At 40.3% G+C, this 10,153-nt stretch overlaps 1 protein-coding gene across 1 annotated transcript; it reads left to right on the forward strand.

The window, feature by feature from the left end:
* Positions 1–216: 216 nt before the first annotated feature.
* MBOAT4 (membrane bound ghrelin O-acyltransferase MBOAT4) lies at positions 217–9,521 on the forward strand. Its single transcript, XM_077478550.1, has 2 exons — positions 217–434; positions 8,317–9,521. The coding sequence occupies exons 1-2, from the start codon at positions 256–258 to the stop codon at positions 9,263–9,265; spliced, it is 1,128 nt and encodes a 375-aa protein (XP_077334676.1). The 5' UTR covers positions 217–255; the 3' UTR covers positions 9,266–9,521.
* Positions 9,522–10,153: the final 632 nt, after the last annotated feature.

Raw genomic sequence — 10,153 nt, forward strand, 5'->3', positions numbered from 1 at the left:
ACAAGAACCTCTGAGCACCAAAGATGATCAGAATTAGTCTACGCTGGGAAGCAACACAGTGAATCGAAGGTGGTATGCAAGGCACCTACAATTTAAAATAAACATTTTTACCACAGGATGATTTTAAATACCAGATAAATGGATTATGATTTATGTGCATTAGTAAATGATTTAATTTAATTTAACTTGGACATTGTGCTTTATTTCAGATACATTTATCTCTTAGTTGGAGGAGTGATTTTAGCTTGCGCATCCATGGGGCCCTATGCAGTATTGATCTTCATCCCTGCTCTTTGTCACGCAGCATTGTTTCATATTGTCAGCTGGAAGTCTGTCTATAAGTGGGCATTTCTGTTACAAATGACATGGCAGACTGGATGTCACCTATGGCTAATGTACAGACAGTATTTTCTGGAGGAAACCATGCCTGTAAAGTAAGTACAATAGGCAGTAACAAGGGGTTCAAGCCTAAGAGTGTGAGAGTGGAAATCTAGTAACATTTTTATTTTGTCTATGAAAAGATTTGTACTCACTTCCTGTCCCTATGACATCTGTACAGAAACTCGGGGACAGGAAGGCAGAGACATCAATAAAACATTGTCAAATTTGCTAACCCTTCTCCACTCCATTGAAAATGTGTTTTTGTTTATGCCCCCATGGGGGAGATTTCCTATCACTTCCTTTCTCATCAGAAAATAAAGGGGAAATCCCCAATAGGGTACAGAAAGACCTGAGAGAATTTCTGTCTTTTCCAGCACTATTCAAAACAATATCAAATGTTTTGGCTGGAGTTGGGCTTTAAATAAATGACATTCACCAAATGACATACATATTAGCCACTTACAGACCGGAAGATTTGCCTGCTTCATGACCAGGCCATTTTTTTGCGATACGGCACTGCGTCGCTTTAACTGACCAATTGCGCGGTCGTGTGACATTGTACCCAAACAAAATTAAAAAATTTTCCCCCACAAATAGAGCTTTCTTTTGGTGGTATTTGATCACCTCTGCAGTTTTTATTTTTTCGCTATAAAGAAAAAAAGTGCGTAAATTAAAAAATAAATAAAAAGATTTTTTACTTTTTGCTATAATAAATGTAGCGGGGTCTCTTTAAGGACTATAAAACTACTGTTCCCAGAACCCCGCTGGTTCCCAGGATGTTTGGAGTTATGCCCCAGAGACTCATGGGGGAGGGCATATAAGGAGGGGGAGAGGCCTAGTTCGCTCTCTTTTTGGACACCCCCCCCCTCTCCTAGCAAGGGGAGGTCTGTGCTGAACTGCTGGAGGCACAAGGCCTGAAGCCTGGGCCTTGTGCTCTTTTCCAAAGAGCCCTCTGCCAGCCTGGCTGCACCTGAGAGACATTTTCTCATCCTTGCTGCAGTACACCAGAAGGATTGAAGACTCGGAGGTCGGTGGATTCCTGTTCCTAGACGAATCGGCGGAGGAAACGGACTTGGACTTGTCCGGGTGGTGAGAGCTGTTTAAAGACAGATACTTTATCTTTATTATTCGTTTGGATTACAAAGTTGTTCTTCAAGTGCACCACCGAAAGATTGCTAGCGAATATTGTTTCACTGGACTTCCATCTAGATCAGTCAGGCCTGACTGCATAGGTAGATAGTGCTGGGTGTTAGTTTACCCATGCGGGGAAGTAGCTGAAAAAGGGCAGCGTTAGAGTTGCATAGCAATACTTTATTATGCTGATTACTCTGTTTATCTTTATTACTGGTTACTGCAGGGACCTGCTTATTTGTTGCAAACCAAATGTTCGATTCATGTTATTCCTTTTATAAAACAACAAGTAAAGTCAGTTATATACTTTCAAAGATTGTCTATGAGCTCGAGTTATCCACCCACGCACACACATATTTAGAGTATAAGCGATTTAATGTGTATTGCTAGATACTAACTGTGCCAGAGTGGGTAGAGCAGATTGCCGGGGGGGGTTGGCGGAGCTGTGCTCAGGGCCCAAACCAAACTTGCGGCCCTCTTAAGTGAGGGTATCGCTATATAAATATCCCAAAAAATGTTTTTAAAAATCAAATTTCTTCATCAGTTTTGGCTAATATATATTCTTCTAAATAATTTTGGTAATAAAAATCACAATAAGCGTATATTGATTGGCTTGCACAAAAGTTATTTCATCTACAAACTATGGGAAAGATTTATCGCATTTTTATGGCATTTTTATTTTTATTATTATTTTTTTTTTTACTGATAATGCAACTTTTATCAGGACTGTGACATTGTGGCAGACAGATCGGACACTTTTGACACATTTTTGGGACCATTGACATTTATACAGCGATCAGTGCTATAAATATGCACTGATTACTGTATAAATGTCACTGGCGGGGGAGGAGTTAACACTAGGGGGCAATCAAGGGGTTAACTGTGTATCCTCAGTGTGCGTTCTAACTGTAGGGGGAAGGAACTGACTAGAGGAGGAGACAGGTCTTTGTTCCTAGCTAGCAGGAACACACAATCTGTCTCTCCTCTCCTTGCAGAACAGGGATATGTGTGTTTACACACACACACACACACGTGCTTCTTCTGGTTCTCGTGCCCGCGATGGCGCGTGGCCGGCAGTCACACACATCGACTTCCTCCGCAGTGCAACGGGCATGCGCGCGTGCCTGCTATGCCTGCTTAAAGGGCCAACATACAGCTATGGTGAATGATAACAAACAATGTAGCGCTATAATGTCAATTTTTTTTTAAAAAACTAGACATAAATCACCAAATGATCTGGTAGTGAAATTAAACTTAAAAGGTCAGCACACATATCACATGTTGTGCAGTCTAGTAAGGAATATATATATATATATATATATATATATATATATATATATATATATATATATATATATAAAGAAGGGTCGCTGGTTCGAATCCCAACCATGACACTACCTGCCTGGAGTTTGCATGTTCTCCTTGTACCTGCGTGGGTTTCCTCCGGGTACTCTGCTTTCCTCCCACACTCCAAAGACATGCAGATAGGTTAATTGGTTTCTGTCCAAAAAATTGGCCTTAGTATATGAATGGGGACCTTAGATTGTGGGCTCCTTAAGGGTAGGGACCGATGTGAGTGTGCAATGTACAGGGATAGGGGCAATTGTAGGCACTCAGGTTGAACTTGATGGACTGGTGTCTTTATTCAACCTAACTATGAAACTATATATATTATAAATTCATATCAGTCCCTACCCTCAAGGAGCTTACAATATAAAGTCCCTAACTTACATTCATACATACACATACTAGGGGCAATTTAGACGGGATCCAATTAACCTACCAGCATGTCTTTGGAATATGGGAGGAAACCGGAGTACCCGGAGGAAACCCACGCAGGCACAGGGAGAACATGCAAACTCCAGGCAGGTAGCGTTGTGTTTGGGATTCGAACCGGCAACCCTTTTTACTGCTAGGCCACTGTGCCTTCTCCCCATTTCTGCAACACAATTCTTTGTGTTGAAACTTGTACAGAGGGGTGTGGCTGTTACTCAGGTCTGCTAGCACAGAACACTGAAATTGAAGGGCAGAAAGCAGCATTTTTACTGAGAGAAAAATACATTTTACGTTATTTCCAAGCAAAAATCAATCACATATCAGGACTAAAAAGATAGAAAATAAAGTGTTAGGCTGGGCTCACATATTAGCACGCAAAGGCTCGGAGCATGAGTCCGGTGCATTCTCGTTCACCGTTTCAGGTCCAATTGCAGCCTGCATTTTTGGCTGAATTCAGACTAGAAATGGACCAAAGGACGCACAGGGCTTCTGTGCAAATCACACCGGAGCCGCAGCAGAGATATTGTCAGATTTTTTTTCTTCACCATCTGTGTGCCATTTCTGAGATTTTCCTTCACTTTCTGCACCATAGCCAAGCAGGAAGTGAGAGAAAATTCCTGAAAATTAAGGGAATCCCTTGGGGACCACCAGGTCACCAGAACTAGTGTCCCCATTTGAAGATTTCCCCTCTATTACTTTTCTGGGGACAACACAAAATGTGTGTTTTTCTTTACTTTTACTTTCAATGATAATAGTATACAGGACAAATAGAGAGGGTGAATCTAGGGTTGCCACTTTTTCTTCAACCCAAACCTGAACGCTTTAGCAGCGCACAGCAACATTTTTCTTTTTTGTTTAGAATACACTTTAGGATAACAGACCTGGGGCACCTTTGGGCACTCCAAAAAAATTGTAATGCAGCACATATAGTGCCCCTCACCCCCCTGTTCCAAGTTACATTCATGTGTGAATAATGTGTCCGGGTTTCAGGGTGACTGAAACCCAGACACATGATTCAAAACCCAGACTATCCAGGTGAATCCCGAACAGGTGGCAACCCTAGGTGAATCTCTCTAATGGGGGCACAGACAGCAATAAAAAATGACAAGTGTTCTAATCCCCATACTCTATCCAAAACTAAAAAAAAAAAAAAACTAAAAACGTGTTTTACTTTTATTTATACTTTAAATAGGGCTTTAGGTTTATTTTGTATAATCTTCAAAAAAACAAACAAAGGGAATTTACATTTTAATCCATTGTACCCACAAGGCAAGTATCCAGAATTCATTCAGGAAGCTATAACACATATGTTGTTTGACACCTTAGTTATAATTTTTAGCTATGTGAATGCTCGTTATAGTAAAAAAACAGGTTAATACCACACTAAAGTGAGAAATAAATAAGAATTAGCTGCAACAAAAACCATCAAATAGCTCTATGGTGCAAATAAAATAATTAAAAAAATAAGTTGCGCTAGAAATGAAAAAATCATAAATCAAGTGACAAAAGATGCAAATAAATAAACAGTGAACATTCAAAAAATTCATAAACACAGAACACATGTGCTTATATAAAAACCTAATAGTGAATAATACGACTCAAGATTAGTGAATATATATAAAAAATAATTGTAAAAATAAATAAATCAAAAATAAAAATAGTGAAAGTCCATTACAATGAAAAAATGGGTAGAAAAAGAGGCAGTCGGTGGAAATACAAAGTTCCAAGGGTTATCGGCCTTCACCAACAGGAGAAGAGAGGGGAAGAGAAGGAAAGGATCCCAATCGGAGGAGAAGAACCCACTCTATAAGTGGGGACCCTTAACGGAACAGATGGACCCCCTCTAGAGCGAGATCATAAACACAGGCAGATTAAACCCTCTGCGGGGACTGGTAAGTATCCAATACCTCTGGGGACCTCCGAGTATGAGCGGGAGCCCCTCATCCATATATAGCAGGAACAGACCAACAGGCACTTCACTCTGGGGGAGTACACTCCGACATTGTATGTATGTATGTGGACTTTCACTATTTTTATTTTTTATTTTTTATTTATTTTTTTTTCGATTATTTTTTATATATTCTTATTATCCACTATTACGTTTTTATATGTACACATGTATTCCGTGTTCATGAATTTTTTTGAACGTTCACTATTTATTTATTTGCATCTAATGTCACTTGATTTGTGAATTTTTCATTTCTAGCACAACTTATTTTTTTATTATTTTAATGCTCGTTATAGCTTTAGTGAATTAAAGGCTGACATCCAAGCATAAACCACTGGTCCACACAGAGGCATTAAAAAAGGTATGGTTAGTCTAAAGCGGACCTTCCAGAAAAAATAGACTTTGCACCATTCTAATCCTCCGTACCACCAAAACATAAAAAGTAGACCTTTTACAAAAAAAAAGTTTATTTGCTATTTTTTCCATGTTCAACCTGCCCCCTGTCTTAGCATCTCACCTAAGAGAGGATGACATGTCAGCCTCCTCCTGTAGCCTGGGATAATGACTTCACATATCCAAGGAGGCATCACCTTCCCCGCAGATCAGAACGATGTCACATTATCACAGGGCCAGAACCAAAAAAAGACATAGGGCTACGGATCATGAAGAAAACAAAGATGGCGATGTAGGACAGGATGTGCAGTGGAAGAGCAATGGGGGAGAAAGAGTCAATTCAGGATTCAATGGGCTTATAACTATGTTTATCCTGGATCAACAAGCATCAAAGATAAGTGGCATATAAGCATTATTTTCATGGGCGAGAGTAAAGAAGCTCTTTTAAATACCTATTTATTAATTTATTTGCTTGTTTATTGTGTTGTACAAAGTGCAGTGGGTACTATGTACCATGTCAGCATTCCAATTAACAGGAAGCGATAGCTGCTCTAGTTTGCAATCCTGTATGTATTGGCTTGCCAATATCATGAACAAAGTGCAAAGTTTTTCTTTATAAATGACCACTTTGTTTCAAACAAAGGGGCAGCATTGAACGTGAAGGTTTTTGGAGTTGATTCACAGTGTACTCAAAATGCTTCCTGCTCTACAATATTTGTGTGAAAAGGAAACCATAAAAAGTAATCTGAGTTGTAGAGTGATTAAACTCATAATTAAAGGGTATCCAATGCCAAAACTGAATTTTAGTTGCAAAGTAGAACACCAGATAGAATGGGGTGGTTGGCATTTTTTGTCCTTATTGCTCTCTATGGGGGTTGATTTACTAAAGGCAAATAGACTGTGCACTTTACAAAGCGCAGTTGCACTCTGCAAGTACAGTTGCTCCAGAGCTTAGTAAATGAGGTAAAGATTCACTTTACAAATAGTACCCAATCACATGCAAGGAAAAAAAATGCATTTTTGCTTGCACGTGATTGGATGATGGAGTTCAGCAGAGCTTTTGCTCATTTACTAAGCTCTGGAGCAACTGTTCTTGCAGAGTGCAACTGTACTTTGCAAAGTTCACAGTGTATTTGCATGGTAAATCCACCCCTCTGTCTCTACTGGGGAGATTTCTTTTCACTTCCTGTTCCAGACAGGGAAGGTAGTAGAAATCTCAACCAACAGAAGAGAAATACCAGCTGTGACAGTTGTTACCAGAACAAAAACGAATTTGAAAGATTTCCCCTCTACTCTTGTACCAGTGACAACTATAAAATGTTGGATTTCCCCACTACAGGAAAAACAGAAACGTGTGCTTTACCAATAGGGGCACACAGAGGGGTTCATTTATTAAAGGCAAATTGGCCACAAGGAGATTCCACTTATCTTAGTGAATTTGATGAATATTCACTTTGCAAAGAATAATGGCAGGCAAGGAAAAAAATATATATTTGCTTGCACGTGATTTAATGATGGAAGTCAGTAGAGTTTCCCTACATTTACTAAGTTATGAGAAAATGCCCTTCCAAAGTGGAAATTCCCTTAAAAAGCAAAAAACAACTCCAAAAATATTTTGTAAATGATAAATGTAATTATTTTTATTATTTTTATTTAATGGCATGCAACAGATACAATAAAACTTAGACTTCACACAAAATTGGTTGCATAATGCTAAAGTCACATCTGAAACGCCAAGGAGCCGTTGCAAGGTATACAAAAAATAGGTTGTAATCCTGGACTCTGAACTAACCTTTCAGCACCACATCCTATCGCAATCCAAAATTTGCCGCCTCAACCTCCGCAACTTCTCCAAGATACTCCCCTTCCTAACCAATGTCACAAAGCTTCTAATCCACTCCCTTGTCATCTTCCGCCTCGACTACTGCAACTCCCTCCTCATTGGCTTACCTCTAAATAGGCTATCTCCACTTCAGTTCATCATGAACGCTGCTGCCTGGCTCATCCACCTCACAAACCGCTCAGCGTCTGCTATACCCCTCTGCCAATCCCTCCATTGGCTGCCACTCAGCCACCAAATTAAATTCAAGATACTAACTATAACTTACAAAGCCAACCACAACCTGACCCCCAGCTACATCACTAACCTAGTCTCAAAATACCAACTTAATCGTTCTCTTCGCTCCTCCCAAGACCTCCTGCTCTCAAACTCCCTTGTCACCTCCTCCCATGCTTACCTTCAGGACTTCTCCAAAGCCTCTCCCATCCTCTGCAATGCTCTACCTCAATCTGTCCAATTTTCTCCTACTTTATCCACTTTCAGACGATCCCTGAAAACTCATCTCTTGAGAGAAGCCTATCTGGCCCCCACCTAACAACTGTACATTTATCTTCTCAATCAGCACATCGCCCACAGTTATTAACTCTGGTATCTCTTGACCTTCTCTCTTAGATTGTAAGCTCTAAGGAGCAGGGCCTTCTGATTCCTACTGTATTAAAATGTATTGTATTTGTACTTTCTACCCCCAAGTTGTAAAGCGCTACGTAAACTATTGGCGCTATATAAATCCTGTATAATAATAATAATAAATGTAATTTATGATGTAAATGTAAAGTATCAGTAGATGATAAATTCTGTTATAGGCTACACCAACTCTATTATGTCCTGAAAGTATGTTCTCTTTTAGATTATCCATTATGATTTCATCTCTTATGCTCTTGACACAAAAAGTCACATCTCTGGCCATGGATCTCCATGAACGAAAGATGGCATTTACAGCAAACTATTGCATGAAGGAGAAAAATTTCCATGCCGTGTGGAGGTACAATATACTGGTCATACTTTCTTATTTCATGTTCTTCCCTGCTCTCCTGGGCGGTCCACTGTGTTCATTTGTAAAGTTCCAGCAGCAAGTTAGTAAAGCTTCCATGTGTCGTAACTTTAGGCAAGCCTGGACATTAAGTAGAGGCCTGACATTATTCATGCTGCTACAGATTCTTCGAGCCGTGCTGTTTGAAAAGATTACCTTCCAATGTGACCTCATGAACTGCAGACACCTAGGCTGTATATATGTTATGTGGACCACGGCACTGATATTTAAAATTACTTATTATTCCCACTGGCTTCTGGATGAAGCCTTATTTCACACAGCAGGATTTTCCATAGAATTATGTTCACATGTAGAAGTTTCCGACATAAATATCTTCACCTTAGAAACAACGAATAAGATCTCAGTGTTTGCTAGGACCTGGAACAAAAGCACAGCTATGTGGCTAAGAAGACTTGTATTTGGAAACTGCAGGACAAGACCTGTACTGTGTACATTCGCATTCTCAGCTTGGTGGCATGGACTGTACCCTGGACAAATCTTTGGATTTTTGTGCTGGGCATTGATGCTGGAGGCTGATTACAGAATACATAAGAATTTAGAATATGTTTCAAAACCCTGGTATATCCAATATCTGTTCAAAACATGTACCTGGCTACAAACCCAGATAATTATTGCATACGTCATGGCAGCCATTGAAAGCAGGACCTTAACAAGTGTATTGGCCCTCTGTTTTTCATACAACAGTTTTTTCCCTATTTTCCATTGCATATCATTTATATTCTTAGGAAAACATAAAAAAGGATAGTTATTTGTTATAAGGTATGCCACATTAATATAGCAGTACTGTACCTTTATGAAAATCAATATTTTTTAAATTGCTTTTAAAAATATGGATCATATATAGCATTATATATTTTGAACAAGCATGTAAAACATACGTTGAAAATTGAACTTCAGGCTAACAACAAGGTATACAGACAGGGCCGGGCTGGCAATAAAAACCAGCCCTGGAAATAATTTCATACCATCCCAACAGCATTATTATATCAGCCCATAAACATAGCGTCATTATTTTCTTGTTCATAAAAGGGGGGCAACTGGGACTCTGCGAATGTGGGGGGGGGGTGACTCTGAGAATGTGGGGGGGGGGGGGGCTCTGGGAACAGAGAGAATGCAGACATGATACAGGAGATGGTCAGATACTGCAGACATGGTACAGGAGATCAATGCAGCCTCACCAGTGCCCATCAATGCAGCCTCATTGTGCCCATCAATATAGCTTTACTGTGTCTGTCAATGCAGCCCAACCATGCAGCCTCACTGTGCCCGTCAATGCAGCCTCACTGTGCCCATCAATGCATCCTCACTCTGCCCATCATTGCCACCTTACCATGCCAATCATTGCCGCCTCACCATGCCAATCAATGTAGCATCACCATGCCCATTATTGCAGCATCACTGTGGCCATCATTGCAGCCTTACTGTGCCCATCATTGGCGCCTCACCATGCCCATCATTGCAGCCTTGCTGTGCCTATCATTGCCACCTCACCATGCCAATCATTGGCGCCTCACCATGCCCATCATTGCAGCCTTACTGTTCCCCTCATTGCCACCTCACCATGCCATTCAATGTGGCCTCACTGTGCCCATCATTGCCACCTCACCGTGCCCATCGTTGCCGCCTCACCATG

This window comes from Lithobates pipiens, unplaced genomic scaffold, assembly GCF_037356315.1.
Source record: "Lithobates pipiens isolate NorthernLeopardFrog02 unplaced genomic scaffold, aLitPip1_a1.2 Scaffold_13, whole genome shotgun sequence".
Lineage (NCBI taxonomy): Eukaryota > Metazoa > Chordata > Amphibia > Anura > Ranidae > Lithobates > Lithobates pipiens.